The sequence below is a fragment of the Polyodon spathula genome, chromosome 51 (genome assembly GCF_017654505.1).
Source record: "Polyodon spathula isolate WHYD16114869_AA chromosome 51, ASM1765450v1, whole genome shotgun sequence".
NCBI lineage: Eukaryota > Metazoa > Chordata > Actinopteri > Acipenseriformes > Polyodontidae > Polyodon > Polyodon spathula.
Window position 1 is genome coordinate 1,948,651 of NC_054584.1, and position 16,678 is coordinate 1,965,328.

Below are 16,678 nucleotides of genomic sequence, written 5' to 3' on the forward strand. Positions count from 1 at the left end.
ACTCTCTTTATGCACACATGAGCTAAGACAGGTGTACAGTAGATTGAACACCTGAGTGTTTGAGTGAGCTACACACTGTATGCATGTGTAGAGGGCAAGACAGAGCCAGACTGAAGAGGAACTGAAGGGAGCGGTGTCGGGGTTAGCAGCCACACTGGAGAGGATCTGAAGGGAGCGGTGTCGGGGTTAGCAGCCACACTGGAGAGGATCTGAAGGGAGCGGTGTCGGGGTTAGCAGCCACACTGGAGAGGATCTGAAGGGAGCGGTGTCGGGGTTAGCAGCCACACTGGAGAGGATCTGAAGGGAGCGGTGTCGGGGTTAGCAGCCACACTGGAGAGGATCTGAAGGGAGCGGTGTCGGGGTTAGCAGCCACACTGGAGAGGATCTGAAGGGAGCGGTGTCGGGGTTAGCAGCCACACTGGAGAGGATCTGAGGAGCGGTGTCGGGGTTAGCAGCCACACTGGAGAGGATCTGAAGGGAGCGGTGTCGGGGTTAGCAGCCACACTGGAGAGGATCTGAAGGGAGCGGTGTCGGGGTTAGCAGCCACACTGGAGAGGATCTGAAGGGAGCGGTGTCGGGGTTAGCAGCCACACTGGAGAGGATCTGAAGGGAGCGGTGTCGGGGTTAGCAGCCACACTGGAGAGGATCTGAAGGGAGCGGTGTCGGGGTTAGCAGCCACACTGGAGAGGATCTGAAGGGAGCGGTGTCGGGGTTAGCAGCCACACTGGAGAGGATCTGAAGGGAGCGGTGTCGGGGTTAGCAGCCACACTGGAGAGGATCTGAAGGGAGCGGTGTCGGGGTTAGCAGCCACACTGGAGAGGATCTGAAGGGAGCGGTGTCGGGGTTAGCAGCCACACTGGAGAGGATCTGAAGGGAGCGGTGTCGGGGTTAGCAGCCACACTGGAGAGGATCTGAAGGGAGCGGTGTCGGGGTTAGCAGCCACACTGGAGAGGATCTGAAGGGAGCGGTGTCGGGGTTAGCAGCCACACTGGAGAGGATCTGAAGGGAGCGGTGTCGGGGTTAGCAGCCACACTGGAGAGGATCTGAAGGGAGCGGTGTCGGGGTTAGCAGCCACACTGGAGAGGATCTGAAGGGAGCGGTGTCGGGGTTAGCAGCCACACTGGAGAGGATCTGAAGGGAGCGGTGTCGGGGTTAGCAGCCACACTGGAGAGGATCTGAAGGGAGCGGTGTCGGGGTTAGCAGCCACACTGGAGAGGATCTGAAGGGAGCGGTGTCGGGGTTAGCAGCCACACTGGAGAGGATCTGAAGGGAGCGGTGTCGGGGTTAGCCACACTGGAGAGGATCTGAAGGGAGCGGTGTCGGGGTTAGCTGGGGGGTTGTGGAATAAGCTATTTATGTACCAGGGCTAATGAGATGTCAGACTCTTCCTTTTAGTTTTTTTTTTTTCAAGTGGTCAGCTATTTGTAGCTCAGCGTTGTGGGTTTTTGTGAATCTGAACTAAGACCTGGGATCTTCTCCCACCTGTACTGCTTAATAAACCACAGTTAGGGATCAGTTCGCTGCAGCTGGGTAAGGGTTACAGGGGGTCTCGCTGTTTGATTCAGTGCTGGCTCACACTTTTCAATTCCAAGTGGAGTGTCCCACTCAAAGCTCTTAATGGGTTTGACTGCAAGAGCAATCTGTACTCTGTGAGAGAAAGCAAGTGCTGTCAAAGTGGAGCACATCTGCCGTTCTGTTGAGCCGTGACATGTTTGAACAGACCTTCACAGTGCATCCACACCATGCTCCCTCCTGCAACAATGCTGGGGTTCTGACTGCAAGCAGTGACACACAGTACAGGAGGAACAGGACTCTGACTGCAAGCAGTGACACACAGTACAGGAGGAACAGGACTCTGGCTGTAAGCAGTGACACACAGTACAGGAGGAACAGGACTCTGGCTGTAAGCAGTGACACACAGTACAGGAGGAACAGGACACTGACTGTAAGCAGTGACACACAGTACAGGAGGAACAGGACTCTGTCTGTAAGCAGTGACACACAGTACAGGAGGAACAGGACACTGACTGTAAGCAGTGACACACAGTACAGGAGGAACAGGACTCTGTCTGTAAGCAGTGACACACAGTACAGGAGGAACAGGACACTGACTGTAAGCAGTGACACATAGTACAGGAGGAACAGGACTGATTCTTGATTCTTTCTCCTGGAGAAAACAGCATTGCTGCGATACAGACCACACAGGATACAGCAATGGTAAAAAACAAGAAGACTTCATTATTTCATCTAATCAAAAACAAACAGGTTTGCATCACCTGTTCAGCGAATACGAATGTTTGCCTTGTGCATTGCTAAACTAAAACTCTTTGAAGTGCACGAGGAAAGCATGCATCACTGGCTGTGTGAGGCCCCTAGAGCACCAGGGAGATTCATCGATCCATGGGTGTTTAATTGAGGTCAAATTAAAGCCTGTCCCATCTCTAGCACCCCGTCTCACCACCTTTCATTTAGCCCTGGGCCCCTCTCAAGCAGAGACTGACATCCGCATGAAATCGGGATGAATTGATGGTTTTGCACGACGAAGAAGACTAAAACTGAGACAACAAACTCGTTTCACTTGAGGGTTTCAGATTCAAACCCAGACCCTTATAAAAGCTTCCTATAGTAAAAGCATTGCAAAGCGTGGTAAAGCTCAGTGAAAGCATGGTAAAGCATTGCAAAGCACAGAGCGGTCTGGTAAAGCAAGGTAACTGGGCTGCAAGCATGGCATAAATGTGGGGAAAGCATGTGAGGAAACTGCAAAACGACCGTGCAAACATATTGTGGTGAACCTTTACAAGGGCTAGCCTCCCCTAGCTGGTTCCTGTCTCTACATGCATTCTTCATATCATTCAGTATTCAGGCAGCTCACACTGTTATATTCTCTACAAGCAGCTTGCTTCTTTTTTTAGTGCTCTGGTAGACAGTCCGAGGCGGGGGGGTGTGAGGGTTTGAGGTTAGATGCAGTGTGTCGACTGAGACGGCTCTTAAACCCTATTATTATTGATACTGATACTGACTGTGACCAGGTGAAAACCCCCTCACTTGTCAATAGTGGGGTTTTTTGTGATAGATTTTTTTGTTAAATTTATCACTTTATAAATGTTCCTACGTGACAGTTCATTTTCATGTGAATGTGAATGCAGCTGGTCAAGTTCAGCTGCTAAACTGATTGACAGTATAGCCTGTCCCTCCTGTATTCAGCTTGTCTCTCCTGTATTCAGCCTGTCCCTCCTGTATTCAGCCTGTCCCTCCTGTATTCAGCCTGTCTCTCCTGTATTCAGCCTGTCCCTCCTGTATTCAGCCTGTCCCTCCTGTATTCAGCCTGTCTCTCCTGTATTCAGCCTGTCCCTCCTGTATTCAGCCTGTCCCTCCTGTATTCAGCCTGTCTCTCCTGTATTCAGCCTGTCCCTCCTGTATTCAGCCTGTCCCTCCTGTATTCAGCCTGTCTCTCCTGTATTCAGCCTGTCTCTCCTGTATTCAGCCTGTCCCTCCTGTATTCAGCCTGTCCCTCCTATATTCAGCCTGTCCCTCCTGTATTCAGCTTGTCTCTCCTGTATTCAGCCTGTCCCTCCTGTATTCAGCCTGTCCCTCCTGTATTCAGCCTGTCCCTCCTGTATTCAGCCTGTCCCTCCTGTATTCAGCCTGTCTCTCCTGTATTCAGCCTGTCCCTCCTGTATTCAGCCTGTCAGCCTGTCTCTCCTGTATTCAGCCTGTCTCTCCTGTATTCAGCCTGTCTCTCCTGTATTCAGCCTGTCTCTCCTGTATTCAGCCTGTCTCTCCTGTATTCAGCCTGTCCCTCCTGTATTCAGCCTGTCTCTCCTGTATTCAGCCTGTCTCTCCTGTATTCAGCCTGTCCCTCCTGTATTCAGCCTGTCTCTCCTGTATTCAGCCTGTCTCTCCTGTATGCAGCTTGTCTCTCCTGTATTCAGCTTGTCTCTCCTGTATTCAGCCTGTCTCTCCTGTATTCAGCTTGTCTCTCCTGTATTCAGCCTCTGTCCTGTATTCAGTCTCTCTCCTGTATTCAGCTTGAACCCCAGCCTCTGACTCCTGCTCAAGTGTTCCAGCACTGGATCTCATTCTGGCTTTGTCCAGCGCAGTCAAACACTGACACTGACTGTGACTAAGAGCAGCGCAGTGTGACTAGAATCAGGAGTTACTCCTGCACAGCCTCGCAGAATAGGGGGAGCCCAGCTGTGGTTTCATCATTAACACAGAGAACAAATACACAGCAAGATTTCCATTTAAAATACTTCCATTTACACACAAAACCAGTTTCTTCTACAAAAAAAAAGATGCAGGCTGGAGAATGTTCTTTATCAGTGTGAGCAGCTGCTGCACAGGAGCCTGTGCTGGAGGAGGGGGAGGAGGTGCCAGCACAGGAGAACTGTACAAAACCAAGGTGGCTGGGTTTAATTAGCAAGCACGCAGGAACAGGCTGAACAGTGGTGCATAAACTATGTACAGTGAGCTGGACTCTCAGAAAAAAAACTCTCCTAGCCCCCACGCTGGAATACACCATTACTGAACTGCATTCACAAAACACATTTAAAACCATCAGCTGCACACAGCCCTAGTTACACATGTACAGTACATTAGGAATTCATTCTCTGGTATAGGCACTTTTTTGGGCACAATAGTTTTACTTCCCCCTCCACAGATTAGTCCTGTGCGTGCCCCGCCACTCTGAGAAAAGGCCCGCCTCACGGCACGCCCTGATAGCGCACGGGCAGCACACAGAGCACACAGCGAGTCACTAAGCACACCCGCTTTGCATCAAGTGTCTAGATGTACTTCCTGTCATATTCTCTTCCCCAGGGTTTTGAAATATTGTTTATTTCATTGAATCACTTTGTTATTGATTTTTTTATTATTTATATTTATAGAGAGACGCTGTAGAGCCGGCGAGGGAATTAAATGACTCCTACACTGCCCAGGACCCAACCCCCATATCACACTGCCTTCAACCACCCTCACTCCTCACTCTCACTCCTACACTGCCCAGGACCCAACCCCCATATCACACTGCCTTCAACCACCCTCACTCCCCACTCTCACTCCTACACTGCCCAGGACCCAACCCCCATATCACACTGCCTTCAACCACCCTCACTCCCCACCCTCACTCCTACACTGCCCAGGACCCAACCCCCATATCACACTGCCTTCAACCACCCTCACTCCCCACTCTCACTCCTACACTGCCCAGGACCCAACCCCCATATCACACTGCCTTCAACCACCCTCACTCCCCACCCTCACTCCTACACTGCCCAGGACCCAACCCCCATATCACACTGCCTTCAACCACCCTCACTCCCCACCCTCACTCCTACACTGCCCAGGACCCAACCCCCATATCACACTGCCTTCAACCACCCTCACTCCCCACCCTCACTCCTACACTGCCCAGGACCCAACCCCCATATCACACTGCCTTCAACCACCCTCACTCCCCACTCTCACTCCTACACTGCCCAGGACCCAACCCCCATATCACACTGCCTTCAACCACCCTCACTCCCCACTCTCACTCCTACACTGCCCAGGACCCAACCCCCATATCACACTGCCTTCAACCACCCTCACTCCCCACTCTCACTCCTACACTGCCCAGGACCCAACCCCCATATCACACTGCCTTCAACCACCCTCACTCCCCACCCTCACTCCTACACTGCCCAGGACCCAACCCCCATATCACACTGCCTTCAACCACCCTCACTCCCCACTCTCACTCCTACACTGCCCAGGACCCAACCCCCATATCACACTGCCTTCAACCACCCTCACTCCCCACTCTCACTCCTACACTGCCCAGGACCCAACCCCCATATCACACTGCCTTCAACCACCCTCACTCCCCACCCTCACTCCTACACTATATCACACCCAACCCCCATATCACACTGCCTTCAACCACCCTCACTCCCCACCCTCACTCCTACACTGCCCAGGACCCAACCCCCATATCACACTGCCTTCAACCACCCTCACTCCCCACTCTCACTCCTACACTGCCCAGGACCCAACCCCCATATCACACTGCCTTCAACCACCCTCACTCCCCACCCTCACTCCTACACTGCCCAGGACCCAACCCCCATATCACACTGCCTTCAACCACCCTCACTGCCCAGGACCCAACCCCCACACCTCACTCCTACACTGCCCAGGACCCAACCCCCATATCACACTGCCTTCAACCACCCTCACTCCCCACTCTCACTCCTACACTGCCCAGGACCCAACCCCCATATCACACTGCCTTCAACCACCCTCACTCCCCACTCACTCCTACACTGCCCAGGACCCAACCCCCATATCACACTGCCTCAACCACCCTCACTCCTCACCCTCACTACACTGCCCAGGACCCAACCCCCATATCACACTGCCTTCAACCACCCTCACTCCCCACCTCTCACTCCTACACTGCCCAGGACCCAACCCCCATATCACACTGCCTTCAACCACCCTCACTCCCCACCCTCACTCCTACACTGCCCAGGACCCAACCCCCATATCACACTGCCTTCAACCACCCTCACTCCCCACCCTCACTCCTACACTGCCCAGGACCCAACCCCCATATCACACTGCCTTCAACCACCCTCACTCCCCACCCTCACTCCTACACTGCCCAGGACCCAACCCCCATATCACACTGCCTTCAACCACCCTCACTCCCCACCCTCACTCCTACACTGCCCAGGACCCAACCCCCATATCACACTGCCTTCAACCACCCTCACTCCCCACCCTCACTCCTACACTGCCCAGGACCCAACCCCCATATCACACTGCCTTCAACCACCCTCACTCCCCACCCTCACTCCTACACTGCCCAGGACCCAACCCCCATATCACACTGCCTTCAACCACCCTCACTCCCCACCCTCACTCCTACACTGCCCAGGACCCAACCCCCATATCACACTGCCTTCAACCACCCTCACTCCCCACCCTCACTCCTACACTGCCCAGGACCCAACCCCCATATCACACTGCCTTCAACCACCCTCACCACCCTCACTCCTACACTGCCCAGGACCCAACCCCCATATCACACTGCCTTCAACCACCCTCACTCCCCACCCTCACTCCTACACTGCCCAGGACCCAACCCCCATATCACACTGCCTTCAACCACCCTCACTCCCCACTCACTCCTACACTGCCCAGGACCCAACCCCCATATCACACTGCCTTCAACCACCCTCACTCCCCACCCTCACTCCTACACTGCCCAGGACCCAACCCCCATATCACACTGCCTTCAACCACCCTCACTCCCCACCCTCACTCCTACACTGCCCAGGACCCAACCCCCATATCACACTGCCTTCAACCACCCTCACTCCCCACTCTCACTCCTACACTGCCCAGGACCCAACCCCCATATCACACTGCCTCAACCAACCACCCTCCCCACCCTCACTCCTACACTGCCCAGGACCCAACCCCCATATCACACTGCCTTCCTCACTCCCCACTCACTCCTACACTGCCCAGGACCCAACCCCCATATCACACTGCCTTCAACCACCCTCACTCCCCACCCTCACTCCTACACTGCCCAGGACCCAACCCCCATATCACACTGCCTTCAACCACCCTCACTCCCCACCCTCACTCCTACACTGCCCAGGACCCAACCCCCATATCACACTGCCTTCAACCACCCTCACTCCCCACTCTCACTCCTACACTGCCCAGGACCCAACCCCCATATCACACTGCCTTCAACCACCCTCACTCCCCACCCTCACTCCTACACTGCCCAGGACCCAACCCCCATATCACACTGCCTTCAACCACCCTCACTCCCCACCCTCACTCCTACACTGCCCAGGACCCAACCCCCATATCACACTGCCTTCAACCACCCTCACTCCCCACCCTCACTCCTACACTGCCCAGGACCCAACCCCCATATCACACTTGCCTTCAACCACCCTCACTCCCCACCCTCACTCCTACACTGCCCAGGACACAACCCCCGTACCACACTGCCTTCAACCACCCTCACTACTACACTGCCCTGGACCCAACCCCCACACCACACTGCCCTCCCCCACCCTCAAATTCTGATACTCCTAGTGACCTTTGCAACACTGGTCCTTTGGGCAGAGCTTGGCACCCCTGGTACAGGACATTGCAAACCCTGTCCCTATCTAACCCCATATCTGGTCCGATGCACAGGAAGTGCCTGGCATTAATCAAGCAGGCATACCTAATTACCATCAGCTTTCCAGCCCTGAACCGCAGGCTTTGGCAGGGTGGAAATGCAAAGGAAACAGAGTGAAAGTAGCTGAGAGTCTGCGTGAAAGGACCAGCACTGCGAGAGTCACTTCACGTGTCACTTCACATGTCACGTCATGTGTCAGTATCAGCTGCAGTCTTGGTTGTATCTCCCCATGTGATGTATGATCTATGTGGATGTAAACAGTTGCAATGATGCAGTAGGTACAGCACAGAAGGCATCCATGGTGCGCAGTGTGTTCTGGAGCCCTTGTGAGTGATCGTGTAGCAGGACAGGGATGAAGTAGGGAGACGCTGGAAAGCTGAACTGTGTTTGCGGGAGGTCTCTGATGGAACACTGATTGATACACGAGTCAGCAGGACACCTGTTGAAACAGACAGCACTGGGGCAGCTGCAGAACTGCAACCGGGCTATTTCTGCATTCTGAACTTAAAACAACAGGACCTCCCAGCCCCTCAGCTCTAACCACTGAGCCACACTGCCTCCTTCCCTCCCTCCCAGCCCCTCAGCTCTAACCATCGAGCCACACTGCCTCCCTCCCTCTCCAGTCTCAGCTCTCTCAGTTCGAGCCACACTGCCTCCCTCCCTCCGTCCCAGCCCCTCAGCTCTAACCATCGAGCCACACTGCCTCCCTCCCTCCCTCCCAGCCCCTCAGCTCTAACCATCGAGCCACACTGGTACCTTGTGGTTTCAGGACCATTAAACGTCAACAGCAGAGGGACAGATGTGGTAAAGGCTAACTGTTTCACATTTCTCCCCGGACGGCACTACACCGAAGCTAACACACCCCATAGTTCATATACAGAAGTGCTGGGGGACTCGCCTGAAGTCATTTTTGTCCTTATTTGGAAATGTAATCAAAATGAGGAACTGTCATTTTTTTCATCTTTGTCTCAGATGAGATCTGTTTGTGTAAGACTTCTGAGAGAGAGAGAGAGAGAGAGAGAGAGAGAGAGAGAGAGAGAGAGAGAGAGAGAGAGAGAGAGCATAGGCAGTTTCTCAAATACAATACATGAGCTTGTTGGCTAATATTTACATCAATATACACAACTCCATACCCACTTTCAAAAGATTTGCCGTCTAAGAATCTACAAGTAAACCCGCTTTGCATGCAGCAGTGAAAAAAGCATGCCCGTCCACTGCCCACTGCTAATCACACATTACAAACTACAAGCCCCTTGCCTACCCAACTTCACTGATTTACCAGGGCCATGGCGACTCGTTTCCAGGCCTTTGAAAACTTGTCAAACCAAGACTTTACTAGCATGTCAAAACCCATCCAGAATGACTTCATCCATTCCTTCACTGTGCTAGAAGAGACCAAGAAAGGCACTAATGAAGCTTCTTGTTGTGTGTAGGGCAGGCTGATGAAGTTGTAGTTGTGACTCTTCTGAGGCGCCAGCCATCACTGCTACACAACGGACTCCAGTCATTTTGTTGGTCATTAATTTATGTTTAACACAGGAGGTTGATACAATGTGCTTCGTCTGCCTTTCTCTTGCCTTCACAGCTCTGTTTAGAAAGTGTTTCATGTCTGTTAGCCGGGTGCGATTTGACGGGGGCGTGTCGCTGCCTCTGCTCTTTCCATTTCCATCCCCTCCAGGGGTAATGGATTGTGTACTGACACGGTCTTCCTGATGCAAAATCTCATTTGTACAGATGATAGTCAAACGTTTTGCATATAGTATGGCAATTCTGTGTACATTTTGTTCGACAACTTTTGTTTGTAGCATTAAAGCATTGTTATTGTCTTTTAGTTATCGATAAACTATATCTATATATCTATATATATATCTATATATACAGTTGCATTGCAACACACCCATCTACTCTAGCTTGCCATGTTTTCTAATATGCTTTCCCACACATCTCTGGGTAATGCAATGCTTTATTGTGCTTTACCATGCGTTCACTTTGCTTTACTACACTGTGCTATGCTTTTACCAAACACAATAAAAGGTATTTTAATAACCAGTCTGCTATACTGTACCACACAAGTTAGTGCTCTAACCTTTCTGTGTGTATCAGTGTGTCTCTATCCTGTAGGCAAATGCTGGCAGGATGTGGTTTTAATGTAACAAGCTGCTTGACATGACAGCAAGAAGCTCTGCAGTGGCAGACCTGACAGACACGGTGTCATTTATAGAGGCTACTGCAAGCACACACGCTGACACATACCAGCACTACTGTCAACCCCACTGCAAGCCAGCTACGAGACAGACTTCATAAAGCCACCTTAATTCACCTGCTTCCTTCAACAGGTGCAAACAGCAGCCGACAATAATTGACCCATGCAACTAGTTTTGAAAAGCAATAGTAAGAAGCCTTCAATTACAGCAGAGAACATGCCTGTGTGCATTGCTACTGTTATTATACACAGTAACGGCATCTATTATATTAAATGAAATCCCCTTGTAAAGTTTACCACATTAAATGCACACTGTTTCCCATGGTTTGTCGTGTTTTTAAATATGTTTTACCATACCTCTGTGCTTTACAATGCTTCTGTATGCTTTACCAGACCTCTCTGTGCTTTATAATGCTTACCTATGCATTGCTGTACCTCTGTGTGCTTTACAATGCTTCCCTATTCTTTACCAGACCTCTCTGTGCTTTACAATGCTTCCCTATTCTTTACCAGACCTTTCTGTGCTTTACAATGCTTCCCTATTCTTTGCCAGACCTTTCTGTGCTTTACAATGCTTCCCTATTCTTTGCCAGACCTCTCTGTGCTTTACAATGTTCCCCTATTCTTTACCATTCCTCTCTGTGCTTTACAATGCTTCTCGTGCTTTAACAGACCTCTCTGCACTTTACAATGCTTTCCTATGCTTTACCACACCTCTCTGTGCTTTACAATGCTTCCCTATGCTTTAACAGACCTCTCTGTGCTTTACAATGCTTCCCTATGCTTTAACAGACCTCTCTGTGCTTTACAATGCTTCCCTATTCTTTACCAGACCTCTCTGTGCTTTACAATGCTTCCCTATGCTTTACCAGACCTCTCTGTGCTTTACAATGCTTTCCTGTGCTTTACCAGACCTCTCTGTGCTTTACAATGCTTCCCTATGCTTTACCAGACCTCTCTGTGCTTTACAATGCTTCCCTATGCTTTACCAGACCTCTCTGTGCTTTACAATGCTTCCCTATGCTTTACCAGACCTCTCTGTGCTTTACAATGCTTTCCTATGCTTTACCAGACCTCTCTGTGCTTTACTGCACTCTGCTCTGCTTTTACTGCAGGATAGGCAGCAGGGTTTGGAGTTGGTTCAGACTATTCCAGGGTCAACCCTGGTTTTACTGAGTTTAATAAGACACACCTGAGCCTGTCACCTATACACACTGGGGCTAATCAAGCTCATAGTAAAACCTGGACTGGGTGAAGCTGCTATGCAATAGGAGTCCAGCCTTGTAATCCAATAGTTTGTGAAAAATAACATTCCTTAAAAAATTACTGATAGTGCAGAAAATAAAATGAATAATGTAATACAATATATACATTTTAACTACAATACTGACAATTTACACCAAACCCTAAACTGATGTCAAAGCTCCTTTACTGACAAAACACCAATTATAATTCTCCAATGAATAAAACACAAAGCATTTCTAGTTTGGTAACTTTTTTGGCGGATAGTGACAACTTGAAGCGTCGCTCTGAGAAGGGCCGGCTATTGACAAGGCAAAAATAAACGAACGGCACCGAATAACGAGGCCGGCTATTGACAGGGCGAGTTTCACGTCTGTACGGGTCATGATACACTGCATCGGATAGAGAACAAAGAAATAACTTTAATATCTGACACTGTAGAGAACTCGGGGGGCGGGCTGCGTGTTTCCGGTGCCCCTGTATTGATACCCACAAGAGGTACACATTGTATCCTCCCCAGGTTTGCATTGGAGTCAAGTTTGCAAAGTGGCAGTCAGGAGCCACACTGTATCCATGACAACCCCGATTCACAGGGCGGCCGAGGGCAAGCAAGGGCTTTCAAACAGGAAAGCCCGACACCCTTAAAAAGACTCGCACGGTGTAGCAGCTCCAGTGACACGATCATTCAAAGATCACGCAGTCTGAGTTGTGACTGTAACAAAGACTGCCTGTTTGTATTGATACGGTTTGTAGCTTTACGAGATTGGTGAAACGACCACGATCCAATTTGATTTCAAATCAGTATTGTGAAAAGGCTATACCATTTATTTGTTTGTTTGTTTGTTTGTTTTTCAACTTCAAGTTTATGTGCGAGGCTAAACCACGTCTTGGTTTGATTTTCATAACTACAAAATTGAAAATATGTTATAAAACGTTGTCGTGAGAGCGGCACGTATACACGACTATGAAATACTGAATAAAACCAATCCCGTAATAACTAATACTCCGCGATTATATAGTGTTTACACGTGAAGCAGCCTGCAAACCAACAACACAGTGTGATAAATAAAGCGGTACCTCTTTTTCAGAAATGTAAAGTTGGTCTCCTTTCAGCACCACGAAACGGTTTTTCCAGATCTCCCGGAATATTCCCTTTCCACAGAATTTACGGATCCAGCCAGTTTTCTCAGGCTGGGAAGCCGGCTGGCTCGTATCCTGGGGGCCCTGAAAACAATAAACAATTCGATAGGCGAATGAAACACCCACGAAAAACCAAGAATACAACTGAGACGCAATTGCGATTTGAAATAGACAACGCCGGGGAAATGGAGAGAGAGACCCTCAATAAAGAAGCACCCTGGCTCGGGGCTTGCCTGCTATTGTGATTCAGAACCACATATTTTACAATGAAGTCTAGCAATAATAATAATAATAATAATAATAATAATACAGTTCTAGTTTGTATTCACGTGGATAAACGTGATTTCCTTCTGTATTTTAATCCCGTTCGTAGATTTTATAATTTAATGAATTTAGAAGAAAAAAAAAATAAAATAAAATGTGTGTTTTCAGCAGACAAATCCATGAATGAACTGAATAAATACATGCATGAAAGGCTGCTTCTACAGTATTGTTTATGATGTGAATAGCGGTATATATTACCAGCATACTTGTCTGGAGCAGCAATATATCCGGCGGCAGCCTAACTATGCATGGCAATCCAGTCACACACACACACAGCAATCACTGTGTTTTGCCCATAGTGTTAGAATGCGATTTCTTTGTTCTGCTGTTTATAAAATTATGTACCAAGACACAAAGATAATAAACGTTATTCAGATGAGAGCAGCCATTCAGAACCACAGATTTAACCCACAGACCCACACAGCATCATACACAGGCAATACATACAGCGCCCCGCAGCTTACCCGTTTCACAGAGTTATTTTTCTTCATTGTGACTGCAAAATCAATCAATGCCGCCGTGTTATTGCTATTATTACTCTTATTAATAATAATTCTCCGAAAGTCGCCTTCGTCTTGTGCACAGTTTCGGTGAAAGCAGGAGGTGGGGGGCTGTGTCTCTGGGTCCCCCTCTCTCAGTCGTGTATCGCTGTACAGTACAGCTCCAAATCCGCTTCCTCCTGTCTCTCACACACACTGTCTCTCGCCGAGTGGAAGTTTCCCCCCTCTCTCCCTCTCCCTCTCTCTCTCTCCCTCTCTCTCTCTCTCTCTCCCTCTCTCTCCCTCTCTCTGAATTGGTAATCTCTCGTTACTGTGCGCAATCCCCCACACGCGTCCCTTCAAAGGCGCAGAGGATCCTACCCACCCCACCCCCGCTCTGTAGCTCCATCTATAGTTCAAAGCGTCGTGCTGTGATGTCATCACTCACAAGGACTAGCGGTGGAGATGCGAAGGGCACGTTTTGGAGCTAAACTAGCCGCCAGCGATATTATTTTAATTCCATCAAATATAACTTGCTTTTAAATGTAATGCAATCGTGTGCAGCCTAAAGTAGATGCTTCACAGCAAACAGGAAAGACGCACTTGTGGCTGTTAGGATTCCCCAGACAAGCTCAGAGCAGCTCAGTTGATGTCTCACTGTATTTTTTCAGAATATATCTTTCAGTAAGAATAATTAAACAGTGCAGTTAATTTGACCGTGTCGTTGTTTCCATCTGATCCAAGCTATCTGATAGTACAAGCCCTATACAGGGGCTCAGTCACATCAATGCAGGGCCTTGTGTATATTAGAAACAAGGGTTTCACAGTGAGCCCACACAGGCTTCAGTAAAAGGGAACTTGTGGCTCTGTATAAAATCACAGTTTCATTTTGGATTTTCAAAAAGGAAGTTATGACAAAACAAGAGACACTTCCTTCAACTTTGGGGACCTGAAAATGTTACCTTGTGATATCGAAAGTGCATCATATATATATGTACCCCTGTCTGCCTTGAAATTTCTGCCTGGGAGAGACCTTGCTGATGTATTATAACTGCCTTGTGTCTTGTTGCTGTGCTCAGTCTTGCCATGGTGTATGACTTTTGACAGTAAACTGTCTTCAGCAACCTCACCTTGTTAGCTGAGTTTGGCTGTTCCTCACCCAGTTTTATTCCTCCTACACAGCTGTTTCTGTTTCAGTTAATGATTGTGTTTTAACCTACATATTGAATTGATGATCATTAGCACCTGTTTGGTATAATTGTTTAATCATACACCTGACTATATGTCTACAAAATCCCTGACTTTGTGCAAGTGTACCTAGAAGAATTGATGCTGTTTTGAAGGCAAAGGGTGGTCACACCAAATATTGATTTGATTTAGATTTTTCTTCTGTTCACTCACTTTGCATTTTGTTTTTTTGATAAATATAAACTATTAACATGTCTATTTTTGAAAGCATTCTTACTTTACAACATTTTTTCACACCTTCCTAAAACTTTTGCACAGTACTGTATGTGTGTGTGTGTGCGTGTGTGTGTGTGTGTGTGTGTGTGCGCGTGTGTGTGTGTGTGTGTGTGTGTGTCTGAATATTTTTTTTTAATATTATGTAATCAAAGAAACTGCAATATGATATTGCAAAAGTCTACAGGAAGCCATAATAGTAGCACAGTATTTCATGTAAGATTTCGAAATGTCACATTTTTTAATTTTATGTCAGTTTGTGGTGAAGTATATGGAAAACTCCAAAGTGGTATGTAATTCAATATGTTAATGTAACATATGAAGCCTCAGCAGGTTTCATTTGACTTTATGAAGCTAAATGTGTTAATTCCACAGGGCGATGCTGAACTTCTGGCCACAGCTGTAAAGAGATAAACCACTGATGACACCTTCCAGTCCTTTGTTCCCATAGAAGCCCTTCTGACATCTGGTGGCAGCCAGGTCTCTAGAAAGGGCATGCTGTCAATTATAAACTGACATAAACATGTAAAGGCTGGTTTCACAGATCAACAGAAACATGTAAGGGTGGTTTCATTGATTGACATAAACATATATGACTGGTTTCACAGATCAACAGAAACGTGTAATGGCTGGTTTCACAGATTGACATAAACATGTATGGCTGGTTTCACAGATCAACAGAAACATGTAAGGGTAGTTTCACAGACTGACATAAACATGTATGGCTGGTTTCACAGATCAACAGAAACATGTAAAGGTAGTTTCACAGATTGACATAAACATGTATGGCTGGTTTCACAGATTAACAGAAACGTGTAATGGCTGGTTTCACAGATTGACATAAACATGTATGGCTGGTTTCACAGATCAACAGAAACATGTAAGGGTAGTTTCATAGTTTGACATTAACATGTATGGCTGGTTTCATAGATTGACATAAACACATTTGGCTGTTTTTGCCTGATTAGCACTAGTCTTGGACTAGCTTAGTTTAACTTTGGGTAAGGAAGTTCAAGACTAATCTGGGACTGTGATCTGTGATTTTAAATGAGATCCCCCCCCCCCCAAGTAGGGAGAAAGGTGTGCTAACAAGGGGTGAGCCTTGATGAGCCAAATGGCCGTTTCTTGTTCCCAAACTTCTCTTATGTTCTTGTGCTCTTTTGTGTTCATTTAATAATTCTAAAATGTGCGGTTTTGAAAGAAAGCAATGGGTTTTCGTGATGGGAGTGCAAAATGGGTAAGACTGGTGGAATTCCGCAGGGACTGCCACTTCACTGCGCTACAGCGGCCCCTACTGGCCAGGCCAGCTCAAAGCGGATCGCTGCAGGGCTGGTCTTTGTCCTCCAGGGGGCATCGTTACATTAAATGTATAGCCTGGCATTAAAGTTACAAAATCAGGTGATTCTCTGAGATAGGGTGAAGGAGCAGTTCAGTTTCCATGCCTCAAGTCTGCCCTGGACAGGAGGGATCACCCTTTCTCTTAGGGGGGTGAGGGAGAGAGAGCAGTTCAGTCTCCATGCCTCAAGTCTGCCCTGGACTGGAGGGAGCACCCTTTCTCTTGGAGGGAGCGCCCTTTCTCTTAGGGGGGTGAGGGAGAGAGAGCAGTTCAGTCTCCATGCCTCAAGTCTGCCCTGGACT

General features: G+C 48.6%; 1 protein-coding gene across 1 annotated transcript; it reads right to left on the minus strand.

The window, feature by feature from the left end:
- Positions 1-439: 439 nt before the first annotated feature.
- Positions 440-13,821, minus strand: LOC121306996 (pleckstrin homology domain-containing family O member 1-like). Its single transcript, XM_041239054.1, has 3 exons — positions 13,565-13,821; positions 12,714-12,860; positions 440-1,263 (listed from the first exon to the last, which is right to left on the minus strand). The coding sequence occupies exons 1-3, from the start codon at positions 13,589-13,591 to the stop codon at positions 1,153-1,155; spliced, it is 285 nt and encodes a 94-aa protein (XP_041094988.1). The 5' UTR covers positions 13,592-13,821; the 3' UTR covers positions 440-1,152.
- Between the last annotated feature and the right edge of the window lie 2,857 nt (positions 13,822-16,678).

Bases quoted from the DNA above. Each gene is read 5' to 3' on its own strand.
- LOC121306996 (XM_041239054.1), bottom strand. From the start codon at position 13,591: ATGAAGAAAAATAACTCTGTGAAACGG. The intron at 12,861-13,564 runs GTAAGCTGCGGG...TATTGTTTTCAG, and splicing joins AAAATAACTCTGTGAAACGG to GGCCCCCAGGATACGAGCCA. The intron at 1,264-12,713 runs GTACCGCTTTAT...CGCTCCCTTCAG, and splicing joins TTTACATTTCTGAAAAAGAG to ATCCTCTCCAGTGTGGCTGC.